The 25,360-nt window shown below is 33.6% G+C and overlaps 1 protein-coding gene across 1 annotated transcript in view; it reads right to left on the bottom strand.

The window, feature by feature from the left end:
* Positions 1–25,360, bottom strand: part of BRINP3 (BMP/retinoic acid inducible neural specific 3) — a 406,055-nt gene that overhangs the window by 206,051 nt on the left and 174,644 nt on the right. Inside the window, exon 3 of the mRNA XM_042975995.1 lies at positions 5,570–5,760. Coding sequence (XP_042831929.1) covers positions 5,570–5,760 — 191 coding nt within the window. The remainder of the gene's footprint in view (positions 1–5,569; positions 5,761–25,360) is intronic.

Below are 25,360 nucleotides of genomic sequence, written 5' to 3'. Positions count from 1 at the left end.
AACAGATACTTGGAGAGTAAATAACATCCTACTAGAGAATGAATGGGTTAACCAAGAAGTTAAGGAGGAAATTAAAAAGTACATGGAAGCCAATGAAAATGATAACACCACAGTCCAAAGCCAAAATCTCTGGGATGCAACAAAGACGGTCATAGGAGGGATTTATATAACAATTCAGGCCTTCCTAAAGAAGGAAGAAAGGTCTCAGGTACACAACATTAATATTACACCTTAAAGAGCTGGAAAAAGAACAGCAAATAAAACCCCAAACCAGAAGAATATTGGAAAAAAAAAAAAAGATTAGAGTGGAAATCAATGCTATGGAAAACAAAAACAAAAACAAAACAAAACAAACAAACAAACAAACAAACAAAAGCAGTAGAAAAGATCAATGAAACCAGGAGCTGGTTCTCTGAAAGAATTAACAAAATTGATAAACCCCCTAGCCAGTTTGATACCCCAAAAAAAGGGAAGGACCCAAATAAATAAAATCAAGGATGAAAGAGGAGAGATCATAACCAACACTGCAGAAATAAAACAAAAATAAGAGAATATTAGGAGCAATTATATGCCTATAAATTGGGCAATCTGGAAGAGCTAGACAGATTCCTAGAAACATATAAACTACCAAAACTGAAACAAGAAGAAATACAAAATTTGATCAGACCCATAACCAGTAAAGAAAATGAATTAGTAATCAAAAACCTCCCAGGGGCACCTGAGTGGCTCAGTTGGTTACGCTTCCAACTTCAGTTAGCAGTCTGTGAGTTCAAGCCCCGCATTGGGGTCTTTGCTGACACCTCAGCACCTGGAGCCTACTTCAGATTCTGTGTCTCCTTCTCTCTCTGCCCCTACCCTGCTTGTGCTCTATCTCTCTCTGTCTCTCAAAAATGAATAAATATAAGAAAAAAATCCCAAAAAACAAGAGTCCAGGGCCAGGTGGCTTTCCAGGGGGATTCTACCAAACGTTTAAAGAAGAGTTAACACCTATTCTCTTGAAGTTGTTCCAAAAAATAGAAATGGAGTAAAAACTTCTAAACTCTTTCTATGAAGCTAGCATTACCTTGATTCCAAAACCAGACAGAGAACCCCCTACTAAAAAGGAGAAGTATGGACTAACTTCCCTGATGAACATGCATGCGAAAATTCTCAACAAGGTACTAGCCAACTTGTTCCAACAATGCATTAAAAGAATTATTCACCATGATCAAGTGGGATTCATTCCTGGGCTGCAGGGCTGGTTCGATATCTACAAATCAATCAATGTGATACATCACATTAATAAAAGAAAGGGCAAGAACCACATGATACTCTCAATAGATGTAGAGAAAGCATTTGACAAAATATAGCATCCTTTCTTGATAAAAACCCTCAAGAAAGTAGGGATAGACGGATCATACCTCAAGATCATAACAGCCATGTAGGAGAGACCCATTGCTAATATCATCCTGCATGGGGTAAAACTGAGAGCTTTCCCACTAAGGTCAGGAACATGACAAGGATGTCCACTTTCACCACTGGTATTCAACATAGTATTGGAAGTCCTAGACTCAGAAATCAGATAACAGAAAGGAATGAAAGCATCCAAATCAGCCAGGAGGAAGTCAAATTTTCACTCTTCACAGACCACATGATACTCTATATGGAAAACCCAAAAGATTCCACCAAAAACTGCCAGGACTGATCCATGAATTCAGCAAAGTAATAGGATACAAAATCAATGCACAGAAATCAGTTGCATTTTGATGCACCAAGAATGAAGCAACAGAAAGAGAAATCAAGGAATGGATCCCATTTACAATTGCACCAAAACCATAAAATACCTAGGAATAAACCTAACCAAAGAGGTGAAATTTTTATACACTGAAAACTATAGAAAGCTTATGAAAGAAACTGAAGAAGACACAAAGAAATGAAAAAATATTCTATGCTCATGGATTGGAAGAACAAATATTGCTAAAACATCAATACTATACAAAGTGATCTACAAATTTATGCAATCCTTATCAAAATAACACCAGCATTCTTCACAGGGCTAGAACAAACAATCCTAAAACTTGTATGGAACCAGAAAAGACCCTGAATAGCCAAAGCGGTCCTGGAAAAGAAAAACAAAGCTGGAGGTATCACAATCTCAGACTTTAGCCTGTATTACATAGCTGTAGTCATCAAGACAGTGTGGTACTGGCACAAAAACAGACACTCAAATCAATGGAATAGAATAGAAAACCCAGAAATGAACCCACAAACGTATGGCCAACTAATCTTTAACAAAGCAGCAAAGAATATCCAATGGAATAAAGACAGTCTCTTCAGCAAATGATGTTGAGAAAACTGGACAGTGACATGCAGAAGAATGAACCTGGACCATTTTCTTATACCGTACACAAAAATAAACTCAAAGTGGATGAAAGACCTAAATGTAAGATAGGAAGCCATCAAAATCCTCAAGGGGAAAGCAGGCAAAACCCTCTTGACCTCGGCCAAAGCAATTTCTTACTCAACACGTCTCCAGAAGCAAGGGAATAAAAAGCAATAATGAACTATTATTGGGACCTCATCAAGATAAAAAGCTTCTGCACAATGATGGAAACAATCAGCAAAACTAAAAGGCAACCAACAGAATGGGAGAAGATATTTGCAAATGACATGTCAAATAAAGGGTCAGTATCCAAAATCTATAAAGAACTTACCAAACTCAACACCCAAAAAACAAATAATCCAATGAAGAAATGGGCAAAAGATATGAATAGACACTTTTCAAAAGAAACATCCAAATGGCTAACAGACACATGAAAAAAATGCTGAACATCACTATCAGGGAAGTACAAATAAAAATTTCAATGAGATACCACCTCACACCAGTCAGAATGCTAACTTTAACAACCCAGGCAACAGCATATGCTGGTGATGATGCAGAGAAAGGGGGACTCTTTTGCACTGCCGGTGGGAATGCAAGCTGGTGCAGCCACTCTGGAAGACAGTACAGAGGCTCCTCAAAAAATTAAAGGTAGAACTACCCAATGACCCAGCAATTGCACTACTAGGTATTTATCCAAAGGTTACAGGGATGCTGTTTCAAAGGGATGAATGCACCCCAATGTTTATAGCAGCACTACCAACAAAAACCAAAGTATGGAAAGAGCCCAAGCGTCCATCAACAGATGAATGGATAAAGAAGATGTGGTATATACATACAATGGAGTATTCCTCGGCAATCAAAAAGAATGAAATCTTGCCTTTTGCAACAATGTGGATGGAACTAGAGGGTATTACACTAAGCAAGATTTCTCAGAGAAAGACAAATGTCACATTGATTTCACTCATATGCGGAATTTAAAATACAAAACAGATGAACATAGGGAAAGGGAAGCAAACATAATATAAAAACAAGGAGGGAGACAAAACAACAACAACAACAAAAGACTCATAAATAGAACAAACTGAGGGTTGTTGGAGGGGTTGTGGGTTGGGGGATCGCTAAAAGGGCGAGGGCCACTGAGGAAGACACTTGTAGGGATGAGCACTGGGTGTTATATGTAGAGATGAATCACTGGATTCTATTTCTGAAATCATTATTGTACTATATACTAACTAACTTGGATGTAAATTAAAAAATAAAAATAAATAATAAAAAAATATTTTAAAAAATTAGGATCCAGGGACACCTGGCTGTCTCAGTCAGTAGAGCACGTGACTGTTGCTCTCAGGGGTCGTGAGTTCGAGCTCCATGTTGGGGGTAGAGATTATTTAAGAAAATAAAAATAAAAATCAGGATCCAAATAAAACAAACAAACAAAAAAACCAAAATATTTCATGAGGATATATTGTGTGCTTCTAACTATGAGAGTAAATTGATGACAAATATAAGCAAGTCCCTTTTTTTCAAGGAAATACGCAGAAATTACAGATAATAAATAAGGAAACTAATGAATAAAATATCTCACATAAAAATAAATACTATAAAAAAGGTGCCTGAGTGGCTCAGTAGGTTAAGCATCCAAGTCTTGATTTTGGCTCAGGTCATGATCTCATGGTTTGTTTGGGATTCTCTTTCCCTCTCTCTCTCTGTCCCTCTTACACTTGTGCTCTCTCTCAAAATAAATACTAAAACATGAAAAAATAAAATAAATACAATTAAGAATACAAAGTAAGATCATAAAATAGTAGAGACTATTGGTGGACAACTGGGCACTGTTCCTGGAGGTATGGACAGGAAAGCCCTCTCGGGAAAGTAACATTTAAGCAGAAATACTGACCAGAAACACTTGAAGGTCATTCTCACTGAAAAATACAGCATGATGAGGGAAGAGCAAAGTTGAGGTCTGTGATGAAAGTCAGTGCCAGATCACTCATGTAGTGCATTATAAGCCATAGCAAGACATTTGGATTTTAAGTGGCTAGTTATAGGTCTTAATTGACACAGGGAATTATTTGACCTGATTCAAGTTTTATAAGGATCTGTGTGGAGCATGACCTTAGGAGTATTCTGGGAGAAACATGATGACTTGGTCTAGGGATGTTCAAGTAAAAGTCAGAAAGGTTTGACATGGGATATATTTGGGGGGGGAATACTGGCACGACTTACTGACAGACTGGACTGGCAGGTGAAGGAAAGAAATGACTCATTTTCTAAGATAGGAAAACTGAAGAACTTAAGTGGCCTTTCACACCACCTCCCCATTGGTGTGAATCAGTTTGCCCGTATTTAGTAAACTTACTGGGAACTGACAAGGAAGCAGGAAATCACTGTTTCCATGGCTTTCCTACTCAATTATATTCAGTGCTCTTCATTATAGGAAAAAGTAACATCTATTTCTAAATAAAATGGCTGGACATTATTTAAAGTCCTGCAAGAAATGAAATACATGGAATTCTGGGATACTTTTAAGTTTTAGGAAAATTGTATTTTCCCTATTACATGTTACCTCCCCAAATATCATTTAAGTGTATTCAAAATGCTGAATTATACATCACTATGATAAATAAACATATTTAATGATGTTAAAACCACCGTTTTCTTAATTTTTAAACATTTATAAATTGAAGAAGTGACTTTATTAATCTCTACTTTTACATTGTACATCATAATTGACATTTATTGATCAGTCTTTTCATATCATATATCCACCACAATCAAAAATACTAAAATAGTGCTACAAATATAATTTTAGATCTTTAAGGTTTACTCCAGGGAAATTTTCCTGCTCTCTGCAACCTGAAGTGATGACTTCCACTTTGTGACTGGACTGTTTGTTATTCATTTTTTAAATAAAATTTGTCACATCACCTTGCATTTTAAAGTGTAATAACTAAGACTATATTTAATGCATGTTATTATATTGTAGGCTGCCTTCAGGTAAGAACTAGGTAATAACCATCTGCCTCACCATTGGGAACACCATAAAAGGCATTTAGTAATAACTCAGTAAACATATTGAACAAATTAGTGAACGAATTCTAGAATTATTCAAACTGCAGCTATCTGAATTAATCAGCACACATTTACTTGGTTTATACAGTTTTACACACAAGCATACATAGGCGCAAATATTTCAAAGAGTCGTACCTCCCAGAGTAGCAGACAGCAAGAAATGTGTCCCATATTTCTTGATAAGGTTTTCTGTGATTTGCTGCAGGGTAGGTCGGCGTCCCAAAAGTCTTATGTTGCGGAAGAATTCAGGAGCAAGAGGCAGAGGAGAGCCAAGGAAATTTCTCCTCTCGACTGCAAGGTTATTTACTTTCCAGCGGCCAAACTCCCTGAAAAGCAAATTTATTTTTATTCATAAATACACAATCTACCTGAATGTTTTCATTTGAAAAGTTCACTTGGTAGTTTAGCTGGGGTCACCACATTACAATGAGTCTCACCTGTAATAATATGTCATGTGCTATGAGTAGGAGAAGCAACATTTATAATTTATGTAACTCGAGTGAATATTCTGAAAACCAAATCACATAAAGGAAAAACAAGTCACGTAAAAGAAACAGCTTTCCCTGATTCGTTTTTTCCCAAGGAAAGACGTACTCATAAAAATGATTTCATTACGCATAGAATATGAATGTAGAGCCATTAAAAAACACTAAGATAATATTTTATTATTTTTGAGGGAAATTGAAAAAAGAGAATCAATTTATTTTCATAACTCTAATGATTCCTTTCTTTATTCACTTTAGCATGGGACCCTGTAAAACACTTCGAGAATATTATGGCGCTGTGGAAGAATTTTAAAAGCATAACCAAAAGAGAAATATTTTTACAATAATTATTGTTTACAACCTATTTTGAAACCTAAATTCAACTTGATTAGCGATTTCTCTAGATGCAAATGACATTTCAGGTGGATTCGGCCAAATTAGGGAAATGGAAAATATGGTTATAAATGATTTATACATTTAAACAAAGATTTATACATTTATATTGAGTTAAAATCAAACTAATAACACTTCAGAAAAGAACTATGGTGAACTGCATCTCCTGATAACTGTACAGAATTATTCTGAGTTGGTCTGATAAAAATCTCAAATACCTTCCACAGGAAAGAATTCCTTCATCCAGGCTTAATACTATTAGGCATGTTATTTAACTCAATTACTATTTGGCAAATAAAATATTAAGTAATATTGTATAAAGATGTCCTATATTTATTTATATTTTTCCCCACAAAATGCCTGTAGTGCACCAACAAACAGTGCATAAGGATACATCAGTAAAGCAGACCAATACTGTCCATGTCCAAATGGAATTCACATTCTAGAGAAAGTTTGAAAAATAAATGAAACTGGGTCACCTGGGTAGCTCAGTTGGTTAAGGGTCCAACCCTTGATTTAGGCTCAGGTCATGATCTCATAATTTGTGAGTTCAAGCCCTACATTGGGTTCCTCACTGACAGTGTGGAGCCTGCCTGGGATTCTCTCTGTTTCCCTCTCTCTCCCCACCCCTGCTGCTCCTTCTCTAGCTCTCAAAATGAATAAATGTTAAATAAATAAATAAATAAATAAATAAATAAATAAATAAAACGAAGACATTAAATTAAATTTTAAACACATGTCAGAGGACTTTAAGTGCTGAGAGCTACCAGAGACAGCCTGCTGTGATGAGCCATCTGGCTGTGGACAGTGAAGCCCCATTTTATTTTAAGTGACCAGGATGGCAACTTTTGGAGAGGTGATATTTAATATTTAGGCAGTCCCTGAGGGGGAAAAAAAAAATGTTGCTAGAGGCGGGGAAGCGGGGAAGAGATTTACACAGAATAAAGAAGAGTAAATACTTGCAGAACAAAGAGACATCTCTCTGACAGTCTCTAACTATGAATATTTTGCTTGTGTGACACACATTTGTCAGCCCAACAATCCACCCAGTCTTTTGGATATTAATTAGAAGATAAGATTCACTAAGGAATCTAGGGAAGACTCGGCCTTAGAATAAGTCAATTTAGTGTTTCTTTCCTTCAGAAACTCTTGCTGTCTCCTCTATAAATCAGCTGATCTAAATAGTTTTGTTCTACCGGTGGTTCTCAAATTTTAGCACCTAGTAGAGTCACATAGAAACTCTACCCCAGAATTTTCTGATCCATTAGGACTGAAGTGGGATCCAGAGTTTGCATTAACAGACAACACTAATGCCGCTACATTGAAGAAAACTATTAGATAATTTAGTATATTGTCTCCAAAATTTTCTCAGTGTTCTCTGTTTTCAGAAAATACAGGATTCTTAGTGACACTATGCTGGATTTATTAGTTCATGTTTCCTCAGAAGAGAGTAAGAATGTCATTTTTTCCCCAAACCTGGGTTGATATTAACAATTTTTATGTCTTTTCCTTTTATAAAAAATTACCTAAATTGTACCTGTGTATTATATATACACATATGTATATATAATATTATATATAATACATATATAATATAAGTGTATATTCAAAATGGTGAAGAAGAGCATTTAAAATAAAATATTTAAGTTTTGGGGCAACTGGTGGCTCAATCGGTTAAACGTCTGATTCTTGATTTCAGCTCAGGTCATGATCTCAGGGTTCCTGAAATCAAGTCCCCATTGGGCTCTGCACTGATAGTGGGGACCCTGCTTGAGATTTTCTCTCTTCCTCTCTCTCTGCCCTCCCAACTCATTCCCTCTCTCTCTCTCTCTCTCTCTAAATATATAAATAAATTTAAAAGAATTAAAAATAAAATATTTACATTTTAATATTTTGTGACATATCTCAAACTATATAATCATATAATACTTCTAAGAAGTAATTTATTAAACCAAGATGTAAATAATAGTTGTTCAGTTCCAAACTTTATAGACTTACCCTTGAACATTTATTTTTTTTTTATTTGCTGAAAAAACGTTATGATCTTGTCAAGAAAGTGACATGAACCTAGAATTTTGGCATATCTTTTTCAATGGTTTAAAGTGATAAATTTATAAACTCATATGCATGCATTCATAGACCAATATGTGAGCTGCTAAGTGAATTAATTGGACTTTAAATAACCAAGAAGATTGATTCAATTGTGGTATTTTACATACCATATACACTCTTTTTAAATCATTGAGTATTTCAGGCTAGATGACTATGCGTAAATACATATTTGAAGAGCACAATTCTAGTCTTTCTTATCTTCAGCAGCTAATGAGTATTCAAATCAAATCCCATGATCTATTCTGACTTGATTTACTACTTTCTCCTGTTTCTTCCTATTAAATTTGACCCAAAAACCCCAAATAAAAAAAGCAAATAAATAAATAAATAAATAAATAAATAAATAAAACTTGAAAGACCTAAAACAAACATGTCATTTCCTGAAATCAATTTCTAGCACCAAATAAATAAAAAAAAGTATTAATTGTTCACTATTGTTGTTATTACCAGAAATCTTGCTAGGCTTATAGATGAATGTAAGAAAAACTGTTACCTTAAAGGCTCAAAGATTATATTATTAAGCAAGATAAAATGGACATGAATATTCTAACATTTCAGATGGACAAAACACTTTGCCATCCCTTCTGATTATTCTGCCACGCAACAACCAAAAGTAAAGGACAGACTCTTTGAAGGTATCACCCAATGAAGACTAATACTAACGCAAATTAAACAACCCACTAATTAAATTAATTAATTAAAAAAACATTATTGTTAGTAATTACAGCAAATTCTTATCTCAAGAGCTCCATCTAAAACCTTTTTTCTACTTTTTCTTTTATATTTTATATACAGATGAAGTAATGCATTATACTTTCATTATGTATATCCGAAAGTGTTATTGTGTGTGTGTGTAAAAAACACAAATATTGATTTGGGCTATGAGATCTCTCATTTCCACTCTCCATATTATCGGTTTGTATTGTAATGACACAGGATCACTTTTACAATCTCTACAAATTTTTTGTGAAAACTCAGATGGAAAGTACTGAAATAATCCTGAGAAGTGCTGATAACAGCACTTTAAGTACAGGAAGTCCTCTCCGGACAGTGAAGTACCACACTCTGAGTAGTGAACGCTAGATATGAATACAAATACTCAGCGTCTCTTCATCCTGGGCACAGGATAGGATTGCAGTTACTGGTGTCCTTTAAAATCAGTGTGGCCATGTGACTTGCTTTCACTGACAAAGTGTGCCCCGTATGGTTATGCTGGCCCATCAGCCAGGGGCCCTAATGAACAAGGATGATTCAAGTCCCCATCCCCCAACCCCAGCCTTGCAGCTTGTTGGGATGAACAAGTGCATGAACTAAAAAGAAATTTTGTCATGAAAAGCTATCAAGATTATGGGGTTATTAGTTGGTTCGTTTTCTTGCTTTCTAGTAATATAATCTAGTACATAATAAGTAATGCAGAGTGTTTTGACTTTGGGGTAACTTGAGAAGGCAATAAGGAAGTAACGGTTGTATATAAATTGGAAACTTATGGGTGCAGTTTTTTTCATCCTGAAGATACAATTCACCTCAGTTGCAACTAGACTATGCATTCATTAAATTTTGGAAAAACAAAGCAATGGAATGCTGAATTGATAACGTGCTGTCGGGTATGATTTTCATAATGAGAACATTTTACCTAAAGGATCCAAGGATTCCATCCAGATTCATTATGTTTGTATTAAATAAGAACATTTTGGCATCTAAGTGAATGCTCCATTCTACCTGAAGCCTTCACAGTACATAAATATCTTCTCATCATAACCTTTGGAAGCCTTTAAATAAAAGAGGCACAATCATTAGAGTTTAATGTAACTCAGCCCTTTTAGAAGCAGCACTATTTTGTGGAACACACAAATGGGCTATAAACAGTTCAGCCAGAACATTACTTTGAAAATGCTTTTGTTGGCTCTAAGAAGCCTCTATTAGTTGATTAGAGTTGTATGTTTGCCTGCTAAAAAGTCTGACTTGCAGGCATCTATTATTATGTATGTCTATGTAATGTTTACTTTTCTACATTTATTATAACTTCATCTGTGCCCATCTCATGTAAAAGGTTGGAAAATAAGAATGACATCAACGCATTCCATTTAAATAATGATTACATCATTGCCATATTGCCATTGACCTTTCTTATTAGTATTTAAATTCTATGTGAATACATTAAAGTACTCAGTGTATTTAAAATATATTAACTACCGTAATTTCTTTCAAATTACACATGTATATCCAGTTCCTGAAAAATATAGACTCTGTCACTGTTCAGTACCAAAGGAAGAGCAGCATTAAAAAAAAACTGACCAAATCAGATGATGCAGTTGCTGAAAAAATCCTTAACTGCTAATGTACACTAAATAAAGTTGTTTATCTATGCCTTAAAAGGCTATCATTATATCACTTGTCACAATACTACATTTGTTGGCTTATAAGTTTAATTCCATCAATTTTAATTAAATTTGCATACACAACAGAATAGTAAAACAAAATGTATTTCCCAAACACTAATATACACCAAACAAATTCACCATAAGAATCGTAAATTAACTTGCTGATCTTCAGTAGCAATAACCTTATTACATCTGTAAAATCATACTGGTCTTTAAAAATGCCACTAACAATCAATACTAGTTCCTCATACTTTTATTATGTGTAACTGTTACATATAGGAAAGGTTATTTGGATGTGCTTTCCTTAAAGCTTTCACATCCCACAGATGATGCTGTTTTCCATTTGGCCAGTAAAAGGGAAATGTTCTAACAGCCCGAATGACTAGCTCTGAAGCTAGTGTTTTTAAAACAGCTGAATGCTAAACAGTTGGCAGGATAGTGATTCCACTTTCTTTTGCCCTCCTGCCCCTTGATATAAAACTTTTAAAAAAAATTAACAGTAGTGGAGTTTTTTTTTTTTTTAATATTTATTTGTTTTTGACAGAGAGAGACAGAGCATAAGCAGGGGAGGAGCAGAGAGAGAGGGAGACACAGAATTCAAAGCAGGCTCCAGGCTCTGAGCTGCGAGCTGTCAGCCCAGAGCCTGACACAGGGCTTAAACTCACAGACTGCAAGATCATGACCTGAGCCTAAGTCAGATGCTCAGCTGACTGAGCCACCCAGGCACCCCAGTAGTGGAGTTTTTAAAGCTTGAGAGATACTTTTGGGTGAGGCTAGGAATTTGGTACCATGAATCTAGGCAAATAAAATACTGAAATAAAAAACCCAATGAAAAATAGGACTTATGTAAAATGTGTACATGCAGAATTTTTGAGAAGCACCATTAAGGACTGTAGTATTTTGCAAGAACTGCCAACACATAGTAGATTAAAGAAGACAAATTACCATGATTGCAACAAAATATCATCCCCAGTCCAGAAAGCAACAAGAATTGTAGCTGTAGCCTCTTTATATCATTGAATTACATAAAGTGGAGGTGGGGGTTACTGAGAATCTTTTAAAGAATGATTTGTGGCTAGTAATGTATATTTCTGATTATTAAAAAAATGTTAAATTTTCAGAGCTATGAAATGACTTAAAATTAATTTTACCTTACCTAGCTTTAAGTTACTTTCTGTAATTTAATAGATAAGGTTCTATCCAAATTTTAAGAGACACCACATAATTCAATTACTGTAGTCAATTTCATTATACCAAAAGGAAACTTATTTAATAGAAATATAAGGGTACTACATGTTTGTGCCTACACAGATATATACATAATAGAGAAATTTGTTATTTACATCTAAATTAAGCCACTCCTTTGAAGAGATGTTAGCAAAAGTATTGATGTAAAATATATACACATATGCTGTCAATGAATGATCTCTAAGTTGAAGAGAAGGAATTAAGTAACAGACAAAAGCTTTTCTTTCTAAATTTTGGAACTACAATTTAACTTCTGTTACAATTTAACAAAATTTTCCATCAATCACATTGATATAATATACTGATTTGGTAATTATTAAACAGTGTAGGTAAGCCAAGAGAGAGATACAACTGAGCTAAAATAAAATACTCTGAATCTCTCTGAAAAAAAGAAACAAATATGAATGTCCCTTTTTTATATTTATAATTCAAAGGGTATTTATGTTGGTTAATTAGTAAAAATATCTGCATTTCACACAATAATTTGAGTACTTTAGGGAGGCAATATTAGTTTTCAAAAAAAAAAAAATAGAAGTCAGAAAGCTAAAGTTTCAAGTCCCACCAGCATCAATTCAATTCATAGAATTCAAAGCCCTGTGAATTTTGGCAAGTTCTTAAAACCTCACTGATGTCATTTCATTTAGGAACGTATGTCTAATAGTACTAACTCTGTAGAGATTTAAAGAAGAAAATGTGTAACACTTTTTAAATTTTTTTTAAAATTTTATCTAAAACCAAGTTAGTGAACATGTAGTGTAATAACGATTTCAGGAGTAGAATGTAGTCATTCATCACTTACATATAATACCCAATGCTCACGGCAACATGAACACCCATTTAGCCCATCCCCCTGTTCAACACACCTCCAGCAGCCCTCAGTTTGTTCTTTGTATTTATGAGTCTCTTATGATTTGCCTCCCTCTCTCTTTAAAATGGTGCAGGGGACACTGTTTATCTCTTAGCAAATTTTGGACATGTATGCTTGTGGAGTCATGATTTTTTGTTCCAAGATGTTAATTCTTTAAATATATATAAACATTGGTCAAGGTAATAAGCCTTAGTAGAATTAAAGAGTAAAATTAACAAAATAATTTATAAATAAAACCATACTCCAAGTATCTACAAATTGTTCTTCTTTGTCCGGGAGCAGACTAATAAGTTAAATGCTCAGGAAGAAGGTTATTGCCAAAAGAATAGCTATTTGCTAATGAAAAATTAATCTGCTTGGTGATAATGTCTTTGAACATTTAAGTAATAACTTCATTAAAATTTCTTGATGGTCATCCTTTTCCTACCTTAAATATTGGAGCAAACACTCATAAATCATGATTTATGACAAGTAACTAACCAATTAAATATTTGAACTTGAAATAAACTATAAATTCATATGTTGCTTCATTTTGAGTAACTTAAGGTTAAAACATAAGATGAAGTGTTATTCTCTTTTAGAGTAATTACAATTTTTAGAGACAGTGAATACAAAGTTAATTTTGAATGAAATCTTTCCATATAAAAATTAGTTTTAAATAGTAACTCAATTTAATAGAATATTTATTTTTCTTTAAATAAGTTTTAAAATGTACTTTAAAAAACTCTTCTTAAAATAGTATGTTTTCCCCACATAATTAAGGGAAATAAACTTGCTATTAATTTTATGTCTTTTGCATCAAAATGTGGAAGAGAGATCAGATATGATCTTTTATGAAAAACTTTCAGGAAAAAAAAAGTGTATACTCTTAAATTTACAAAGTATAAATGATTATTCCTCAAATTATAACCTTTCAGCCTGATTCAGGCTTGAGTTGTCAAAATATCATTTTACACACAAAAAGCTTGTGAAACATAAACTGGTAATGTCACCTTTCTCTAGACATTACCATCAGAATTTATGGATTACAATGTGAAATTTAGTATTTAACAGGCACTTGCTCTTCCTGTCTTCTATGCTTGGAATTTATGTAAAATAAATGTATTAAATATCACCCACTATATACAAACTTCAAAGACACCAATATCACATGGAGAAACTGTAGTCTTACCACACCAAGCCAGTCCCCAAATAATTGTTACATATACTCATAACTGAGTGTTCTTTTCCTTCCTAGTAGTTAATAATTTGTGTGGTTGCTTGATTAGTATCTGCCTCTTCCATTATACAATAGGCTCAACACAGACATGTATTATGCTTTCTTTTTATGGCCACATATCCTTTTTTTTTTTTTTTGAGTTTATTGATTTATTTATTTTGAGAGGGACAGACAGCATGTGTGGGGGAGGGACAGAGAGAGAGAGGGAGAGAGAGAAAATCCCAAGCAAACTCCGAGATGCCAGTGCAGAGCCCAACGTGGGGCTCAAACTCACGAAACTGGGAAATCATGACCTGAGCTGAAGTGGATGCTTAACCACTGAGTCACCCAGGCGACCCATACATTCACCTTTTTGCATGTGCATGTCTAGTCATTCCAGCACCATCTGTTGGAAAGACTATTTTTTGCTTTATTGTATTGCCTTTGCTTCTTTGTCTCTGCTTGGGTTTCAACATCCCTAGACAGTCCACCCTCTTCTCTACAACTTTCAAAGTCTTCTTAGATTTGTTTTATATGTAATAACCAGGTTTTTTAGTTGTACTGAGTAGGAGAAATCAAGAAAGCTACATTTAATTTATTTCCTTGGAAGTACAAGTTGCTCTAACAATGCTAATATTTTAAAATTACTTTCATTTACTTAATAATGGATAGTAAATATGTAGTTGCATTTTGAAGCGCAAAACACTGCTAAGAGGTTAGTAATCCCACTAAATTATTAGAAGGAGCTACTAAAGTTAATACAGGTGACTTGAAAAACGTTGAGTCAAAAATCCTTTCTACCAATTTCATATATCTTTCTGAAGATATGTAGAAAAAATAAAGAGAAAATTATATATGACATTGAAAATTCTTTTAGAGCTTTTGGAAAGTATAAAAGAGGCTGGTGAAGAAATAAAGTCAGGTGGAGAAACCATCCTTTTGTAATTACATAGGAAATTTAATTTAGTGAAAGTATAATTAATCTTGAAGGAGATTTCTGTGTTCATTTAAGGGTAGGATTTTTGTAAGTATTTATTGAAAGGCCATATGACTATAGAAAATGCTATTTGTCCAGATTAAAAATGGAGCACAAAGCCAGGCACTTTCCAAAAAAATCTGTATTTAATTACATATAATATAGGTATAGATATATTGATATTGAACTCCATCTTTCTCCATTACACTTAGAGAAATGATTTGTAAATCTATACATTTTCCTGTAAATATATTTCTGTATTGAAAGTGTTTTTGGTGATATACGTGTATAAGCAGAAGGGTTTTTTTTTTTTTTTATGACGAAAAGTTGTGGTAGAGATTGTCAAACTCGCTTTATAAAAGAAACAAATATCGCATTGAAAGTTTAAAAAATGAAGTCTGTGACAAAAACACAAACCGAAACCAATTACAACAGCAACATCAAAATTTTGTATATATTATGACATGGCTTAGTTACTTACTCCTCACATTTTAACTATTCTTCATGTGTCTCATAGATTAGACTTGCTCCTGTTGGTTGCTCAGGCCATAAATATGAAAAATAGGCAAGAATCACAGGGCCATAGTGTTCCTCTAAATAAGAATATTTTTTAATAGTTATATGTTGTGTGTCTTCAAATATAACACAAATATTTTCTCAGAATGCAGAGGATATTTAGCTCCTATCTGCTGAATATTATTGTGCTTAATAAAACACAAAATTAATGATGACCATAAAATATATTTGAATGTATAGACTTAGAACAGTGTTCTTTACTGAATCAACTTGAAATACCTACAAATTTAAATTTTAACTTTTAAAATTAATAAATTAAAAACACTTAAAATCAAAATGGTGTGGGAAAATTCTGAGGCCTTATTTTTTCGTGGAGGCCATAATGATAACTATTAATTAGATAACATTTTAATTTTCCAAGTTTGAGCATTAGCAGCAAATGGAAATCATATTTTTGTTAAATTTAATAGGAAGATCATGGCAAGGAGATCCCCAAAGAATAATTAAAAATAAATCTTGTAGAAACATTAAAATTTTGGTGTCTCTGTAAACATAAGTTAAGTGGTATAATGATCATTCTGATGATAATTGAACTACAATATTTAAAGGAAAGAAATATTTCAGATGGGATTAGGGTAGCTGTTAAGTTGAAGGTGACCATGCTTTTTATGAAGCTGATACATTCTAATTAGAAGGCTACAACTGAGTAACACAGATAAAATAGTCAATAAATGTTGAGAAGGGAGAGATAAGAAAATATAAGGTAAGTGTCATGAAATCAGGCTACAATGTTATGGAATTGCTACACTGATGACACTGAAACGAAATGAGCTTTTACGACCCAAAGTCAGCCATTTATTTCATTTATTCGGGTTAGACTAAGATGGCAATTAAGCAAGAATTCTAGCAAGTGGTCTTTACTCATTCTGGTTTGAGCTTGAATAACTATTTTATAAATTAGGTATCAGGACTTTTCTGAAAGAACTCGGTCAATGAAAAGTTAGTAAAGCCAGAAGTCCAGATGGCACTGAATCCACGCAACTAAAATTAACTACCCTGGATTTGGCTCATTCTCATTATTCAATTATTCATGTGATATACATGAAAATCTGGCAAATTGGAAAATTGCCGGTAATTTGCCCCGTCAATGGAAGATGACTCATTTCTCCTAATTACAGACGTAGACACAATAAGTATCTTCTCTTTTCCCTTAGGTATTTTAAAAGGGACTGACTCTATAAAAAATTATCAATCAAAAGAAAATCACGGGTAATTTATTTCTCTCCACAAGTTAGTAACTCAAGTAACCATTCATAACAAAAGTTACAAGCAGTCATCTTATAGAGAAGTAACAATCTGTATTAAATAAACTTCTAAATAAACTTAAAAAATATTAATTAAATAAAGTTCTAAAAATAAAAACTTGCAAAGAAGAATTATATACTCATATGTTTCTGCACTAAATTGTTTTATGCCCTTGAATACATTACTTATCACTTAGATTTTTAATTTTTTACACTACAAAATTAAGTGCATGGTCTTTCAAAATTCAAGTGTCTTTTTTCTAGATTTCTGATTTCCCACTTGAAATGTATGTAATTATGTAGAGGAAAATGTTCACACTTAAACTTCTCAAGATTAAGCATATCTCTAAACAGCTAGTATGTGATTCACATTATTTTACATTGACCTACATTAATTCTTCTATATCTATACCTATGCCATTGTATCATATGTATGTACTTTAGTGATAAAATGTTGCTCATTTGCTTGTTTCTTTTTCTTTGCTTGTTTTTTTTTTTTTTGGCAATAATCTACTGATAATATGTGAAAGCAAAAATAACTACAATCAACCATAACTTGTTTATCTATTTCCTCTCTGAAGAATCACAATCACCCTGTAAGGCACGTATAATTATTTTCACTACTTTATAAATGATGGAAATAAGACAAAGTCAAGTTGAAGCACTTGTCCTATCTGTAACAGTTTATAAGCCAGCATTACCCAGTAGAAATATTTTGTGAGCCACAAATGCTATTGATGGCATCTGAGCAGGAGGCTGACATAATCATTGAGAAGTGAAAAGAAGGCTGAGGTGTTGAGGCTGGAAGGGAGTATCTGAATTTACATAAGCCATTCTGGAGGCCACTGGAACACTCTGGTTCCGAGAAAAGTCCAGTCAACAATCAGAATGACAAGAATGAAAAGAAAATAAGGAATTTGATAAAAAACAAAAAGATACAATTTTGGCACTTATTAGTAATATTAACATAGTGAAAAACAATATTACCTCTTAAAGGTAATAAAATTCTTTTTGGATTAAAGCCACAGATGGGAAGGGGACAACTGGGAGGCTTGGTCAGTTAAGTGACCGACTCTTGACTTCAGTTCAGATCTTGATCAGGTTATGATCTCACTATTCCTGAAATCAAGCCCCACATTGGGCTATGCAACAGCATGGATTGGGATTCTCTCCTTTTCTCTCTGCCCCTGCCCCACTTGTGTGCATGCTCTCTCTCTCTGTCTCTCTCAAAATAAATAAATAAACATTAAAAACAAAAAGGCAAAGTTGAGGATAGAGGAAGGTATATTATTTTATAAAAAATGGTCATGACCTTGGTCTAATGGAACAAGTTTGCAGCACAGTGAATTGGTGAATTGTTTTTATTTTTTGTGCTAGAGCTCACTTATTTTCTCACAGATAATCAACATTCATAGTACGACAGTTACGGTTATAGGTAGACACAAGAATGAGACAAAGGAACCAGGTCAGGATAAATGGTTTTTCTAAATGTTGCATTTCAAAGGCAGATGGGGTAATTCCTATGCATAAAATTTATTAAAAAATTTAGGCTATTTAAATAGCAGATAATATTATAAAATAATATATTACCTTTATATTTATGATTGTTCAAATTTTATAAGCTTGCTTAAGAGTAAAAATTACAGTTGACAGTACTAATTTCCTAAACCATAAATCATTTTCATAGAAATTGTATGGTATTGAGGAGCATGGATTCTTTGAATCCTAGAGTGTCTATTGAGTACAGATCACTCTGTGTATTATATAGCACATTTTTTCATTTTACAGACTTGGAAACCAATCCCTGATTAAGCTAGGCTAAATGACATTTTGAGGTTGCTAAACTCAAAGAGTAATAGTTAAGAATAAGAATTAATAATTAAAACCTAATTTTGTATTAAAAGTTTTAGTTTCTTATTTGTTTACTCACACTTTGATGAACTGAACTTTCTATTAAAAGCATCTTATAGGAGTGCTGATTCATAGGGGCACATGTACCCCAAAGTTTATAGCAGTGCTTTCAACAATAGCCAAATTTTGGAAAGAGCCTAAATGTCCATCAACTGATGCATGGATAAAGAAGATTTGGTTTATATATACAATGGAAAACTACTTGGCAATGAGAAAGAATGAAATCATGCCATTAGTAGCAACTTGGCTGGAATTAGAGGATATTATGCTAAGTGAAATAAGTCAGTCAGAGAAAGACAGATATCATATGTTTTCACTCATATGTGGAACTTGAGAAACTTAACAGAAGACCATAGGGGAAGGGAAGGGGGAAAAATAGTTACAAACAGAGAGGGAGGGAAGCAAATCACAAGAGACTCTTAAATGAAGAGAACACACTGAGGGTTGATGGTGGACGCAGGGGAGAGGGGATAATGGGTGATGGGTATTGAGGAGGGCACTTGTTGGGATGAGCACTGGAGGCTGTATGTAAGTGATGAATCACGGGAATCTACCCCCGAAACCAAGAATGTATTGTACACACTGTATGTTTGTCAATTTGGCAATAAATTACATTAAAAAAGTAAAAAATAAATAAAACTAAATAAAAGCATCTTTAAATAGTCCCTAAAAGTGAGAATAATACTATTAGTAAAATCTAGGAGGAGAAATATGAGTTATTTCAAAGAAAATGTTTTTCAGATAGTATAAATTTTACTCATCAATAATGCTAAGCATAGCTCACTCCTAAAGATGAAAAAAAAAAAACCCTCAGTATTTGGAAATAGCTTCCCTCCTTCTCCTTGCATCTGTGCTTTGAAATAGTAACAAAAAGAAAATTAAAAATAATGAACAAAGTTTCCATTTGTGGTAGGTGGTAGATTGTCTCTAACTTGAATATAATTAAATATGCTAGATTAAAATATTTTAAAATGTGTTGAACTAGCAAGAAAATTATGATTGTTCAAGAGCAAAAATCTGAAAAAGCAAAAACATAGGAATGTATGAAAACAAATAAGGAAGTGTTTAGAACTTGACAATGCTGTGCATTAGTAACTGTTAGATATAGTTAAGTAGTTATAAGGATGAAAATTATCTCAAATTCTTACATTGGAAATTCAAAAAAGAATGAAAATTAGATATACACTTGTAAGCAAAATAAGTAAGTAAATAAATAATTAACAAATCAAAAGCAAGAAAGAGGAAAGGGGACAAAATAGAGAAGAAAGCAATAACAGAGAAAAATACAATCAATAATGACAGTAATCAGTTCTTTGACATAGGCAACAAATGTAAAAATAGCTAAACTGAACTACACCAAAATGCAAGATTTTGTCTGTCAAAGGGCACGATCATCAGAGTGAAAAAACAATTTATAAAATGGGAGACAATTATCATGTATCTAATAAGTAGTTAATATCCAGCATAATAAAGAACTCCCGTAGGTCAACATTAAAATGGGCAAGGGAATTGAACAGACGTTCATCCTTGGAAGGTATACGATTGGCCAACAAACATATAAAAAGGTATCTATCATCACTAATAAAGTCAAAACTACAATGAAATATCACCTCATCTCCATGGTGATGCCACAAGGTGGTGGCTTCTCAGAAAATTGAAACTAGAATTACAACATGATACAGCAATTCTACTTTTGGGTATGCACACAAAAGAATTAAAAGCACGATCTGAAAGAAATACACGTACACTCAGGTTTACAGCAACATTAGTCACAATAGCTAAAAGGTGGAACTAACCCAACTGCCCATAGACAGATGACTGGAAAGCAAAATGTGGCATAAACATACAATGGAACATTAATTAGCCTTAAAATGGAAGGGAATTCTAAAACATGCTACAACATGAATAAATGTTGACATTATGCGAGGTGCAATAAGCCAGTCACACACACACACACACACACACACACACACACACACTATATCATTCTTATTTGAGATCCCTAAAGTAGTGAAATTCATAGAGATAGAAAACAAAATGGTATTTCCTAGGGGCTGAGGAGAGGGGGCAATGGCAAGTTATTGTTTAATGCATACAAAGTTTCAGTTTTACAAGGTGATGGATGATGGAGATGGATGGTGGTGATGGATACACAAAAATGCGAATGTATTTAATTTAATACCACTGAACTGTACATTTAAAAAAGGTCAAGAAGGTAAATTTTATGTTATGTATATTTTACAACTATTTTATGTATTTTTAATTTTATTTTTTAAAGGTTTATTTATTTTGAGAAAGAGAACACAAATGGGGAAGGGCAGAGAGAGAAAGGTGGACGGAAGATAGGAAGCGGGCTCTGTGCTGATAGCAGTGAGCTCCGTGAGGGGCTCAAACTCAGGAGCCCTGAGATCATGACCTGAGTTAAATTTTTTTTTTTTAATTTTTTTTTTCAACATTTTTTATTTATTTTTGGGACAGAGAGAGACAGAGCATGAACGGGGGAGGGGCAGAGAGAGAGGGAGACACAGAATCGGAAACAGGCTCCAGGCTCCGAGCCATCAGCCCAGAGCCCCACGCGGGGCTCGAACTCACTGACCGCGAGATCGTGACCTGGCTGAAGTCGGACGCTTAACCGACTGCGCCACCCAGACGCCCCGACCTGAGTTAAAATTTAATGCTCAACCGATTGAGCTACCCAGGTTCCCCTACAACTATTTTAAAAACTCATTTTTTTTAAGTATGGTCCAGATGCATATCTTCAGAGAAGTGTTATCAATTTTTCTTAGAGTTACAACAAAAAATAATTTGGGAAGAACGTTTCAAATGACTGGTATGGCTGGTATTAAACTCACTGTTTAAGGTTTTTATTGTACAAATCTTATTCTAATAGGATAATATAAATGGGGTAAGAAAATTTTGTTGCTTAAAATGAGATCTTGTTGCCAATGAATCATTTGAAGGATATCTATTTTCATTTTCCAGTTTTTAAATAATTCTTAGATAACTTCTTTTTTTTAACTTTATTCATTTTTAAGAGACAGGGAGAGAGAGGGAGACACAGAATCTGAAGCAGGCTTCAGGCTCTGACATGTCAGTGCAGACCTTAATGTGGGGCTCCAACCTATGAACCATAAGATCATGACCTGAGCCAAAATCAGACACTTAACTGAGCCACCCCAGCTGCCATTAGATTACTTCTATACAAGTAACAGGGTTTTTTATTCTCTTTATAATCTGTTAACCTGAAAATACGACTGTTAGTTAATCCTACTTATGTATATAAAATTTAAATCTCAAAACAAATATTCAGAATGAAAATGAGATACACATCCTAAATTAATCTAATACATTTTATTTTAATGTTCTAGTGTAGCGATTGTGAAACTTTACCCAGTTTTATGGAAGTCCTTCCAGGGTTTGCAGCTAGAAAGACATTGAGTACTCAATGGAACCAATCTCTAGTTGTCTGTATATCCCCCCTTATTTGTTGCTTTTGTTTTTAGTATATTGGGACCGGGACTCACCTTTTTTGTTTCTTTTTTAAGAAAACTGCTGTTCTGACTGAACTGGTTCCCTATTTAAATTAACGCCGAGAAAAAGTCCATAATGAAAAAGGTTATAAGGAAGAGGATGATATAATGAATGCAAAGCATTTGTAGTTGGTTGTACAGGAAATTTTTTATTGTCTTTTGACTTTTGGAGCACTGACAAAAACTCTGATAGTTCATATTCATGTTTATAAAGCATACAGGCTGAGAACATTAATTTGTGATCAAGATAGTAATTCAAGGGCTAGTCAACCAAAATGAATTTAAAGCACATTATGTGTTTTCAATGCTAATATATTTTTATATGACTAAAAATACTTATAATATCATTCTGACATGCTTTATCAACCAAAATTCCTTTTTGGAAGAAACATGATAGCATATGTAAACTGCCTAGCACAGAGCCTGGCATTTAATTATATACTAATGAGCTCCTCTAAATGCCGAAATTATCTGTTACAGACAATTTAAAGCAATATCATAAGCTTGTTATACGTAATCATTACAACTTTCTCCCTTTGTTACTGTTTCTTCAGCCTTCTTTCCATCCCAAGCCTCTCTAACTCATTAATTGTATAATCATAGAACAACCTTCTGTGAAAATATATAAAGCCTCTACCTTCTCCCCCAAGATTCCTCACTGCTCATCTTCTCTCAAAATTAACATTACTTACCCTATACTTTTTCCCTCTCCAGTCATTCAAAATGCACAACGTGAGAATACATTAAATTAATAGATTAACTTATTTTGCACTACCAAATGGCAATTTAAGTTTGAACACAAACAACATAATTGAAGTCAATAAACACTAAATAAATGCTGGCCAATGTATATTAATTCCTTAACCTTGGTGGAGTATTCCATATTCTATAGCAGAGATAGGGAACTTGCCATTCTTCATTTCCCTTACATCTTTTTATTCACCTAGTAAATGTTTTCAAGGCCAGAGCCTGATCTAAAACCCTTATATCTTTACTTCAAAACCCAAACTTTTTTTTTAAGTATATATTTCCTTTAATACATTTGCATTCACAACATGGCATAGAAGTTGGTCATACCACCTTAGCTTTTGGTGACAGATTTTTACTTCTAGCATAGGGTTTCCATTTTATACAAGCAAATAAGAAAATATCATTTTGAATGGGTTGATTATTACCTCAACCAGAGCTAGAGGCATCAGATAATAGCATCTGTACCAGCAATGTAGTATCTTTTAAAATCATCTCTACTTATTCGAATGCAGTATTTTCTGAAAGATTCCACACATTTTAATATTTACCCATGGACACAACCAGGCATTTCCTTTTATCCTGTACTTTCTTTCTTCTTGGTTCTAGGCTGGAAACAGAATCCTAGTGAGTTTCCACAAACTAAAATCAGTGAGTGCCAAGTCTCACATATCATGAATCTTTTTGGTTTGTAAAGGTGGAACATTTATTTTAATCTTGATTATTAGGGAAAGCTTCATGGAAGACATAGCATTTAAACTTTGTCTTGAAAAGTGACAAGAATTTTCATATGTGAGAAATGTGTGAAAAGCATTCAAGGCTAAGAGAAAGACCTGAGAACAGACTTGTGTAGATGAAAGTGCAATGAATGTTGATGAAGCAGAGAGTAATCCCAGATGACAAAGATCACTGTTAGGAGGTACGTAATTAAATTTGAAAACAAACAAACAAACAAGCAATTGTGTCAGGAAAGGGTAATGATTAAGAGTTTGAGGTTTGGAACCAAAAAGAATAGGAATAAAATAAAAATAATAGTGATTTGTTTGAGGATTCAAGAGTAATGGTAATAATAAGATCATCACAGATCTAGAAAATGGTATTAACAAAATGCTACAATTAATTTCACTCTTATTCTGAATAGATAAAATAAACACTGCTTTACCGTGTAAGAAGTTTAAATCATATAGTTACAAAAAAAGGAAAGGAAACAAAAACCTACCTTGTGTGAAAAAGAAATTGATTTGATCTATTAGGCAAAATAGAATTATAAAAAGCTGGTGACATGGAATACATAGGTAAAGAACCAAACGAAGAGCTAGAGATATAGAGATGTTGGAACTAAAGACATGGAAGAAAAACAAAAGAAATGTAAAGTCTACTTCCACAGATCCAAACGAGTTTATAAAGATTGAACACAGCAAAACATAAAAATGGTGCCAGTGGATTGAAAGCTCATACGCCTTGAGGCGTGTTCATCATATTTCTTGATATGTACAGAGCATGTGGTCTCGTAACTGGACAGAATGTTTAAAATCAAGATTGTCCAGAAAAATCAAGGATATATGTCAAGTACGTCTAAGGCCACTTCATAGATGAAAACACTTACTAATGAAAACATTTTTGCTTTTAAGTTACTCACCACATTTGAAGTGGTGCCAATACTTAATAGACAATTATGATCTTTTATAAATTGTGTTATTGCAAATTTGAATACAATAGTCCACAAAATTCCTGCATAGTTGAAAATGAGCTATAATATAGAGATAGTGTGAAAGGGAACATATATGTATTTCAAAGAGCTAAAATAAGTCTTGAAATGGCATAAAAACAAACATGAAAATAAGTCAAAATATAGAATGTGTAGTAATACATTTATATGTTCTCCACAGGTATTTGGGAAAACAAATGTTTCTCAGTGATATCCCAAATACATCTAATCCACCATAGAGTCTTGAATAGAGCAGTCTTTCCTAGGTGTTCAAAATACCTTCGCTGTGGATCCAGTTATAAGTTGCCATTATGTCTCCAAATAGGAAATGAAATAGGACTTAAGGTGTTTTTAATATGCTCAGCCTTTCTTCTGCAAAGATTTTTCCAGAAGTAACTGAGAACTTTCAAATGTGAGAGGTACAAAGGTTTTGAAAAGTAGAGCAAGATAAAATTTCTTAAATTAAAACTCTGAAATACTGATCTCAAATCTTAAATTAAATCTCATTTTGTATCGTCAGATAACAAAAGATAGCTAAGGATATGGGTG

The sequence above is a fragment of the Panthera tigris genome, chromosome F3, assembly GCF_018350195.1.
Source record: "Panthera tigris isolate Pti1 chromosome F3, P.tigris_Pti1_mat1.1, whole genome shotgun sequence".
Classification (NCBI taxonomy): Eukaryota; Metazoa; Chordata; class Mammalia; order Carnivora; family Felidae; genus Panthera; species Panthera tigris.
The sequence above is the reverse complement of the archived record's forward strand: the minus strand, read 5'-3'. Positions and strand labels throughout refer to the sequence as shown.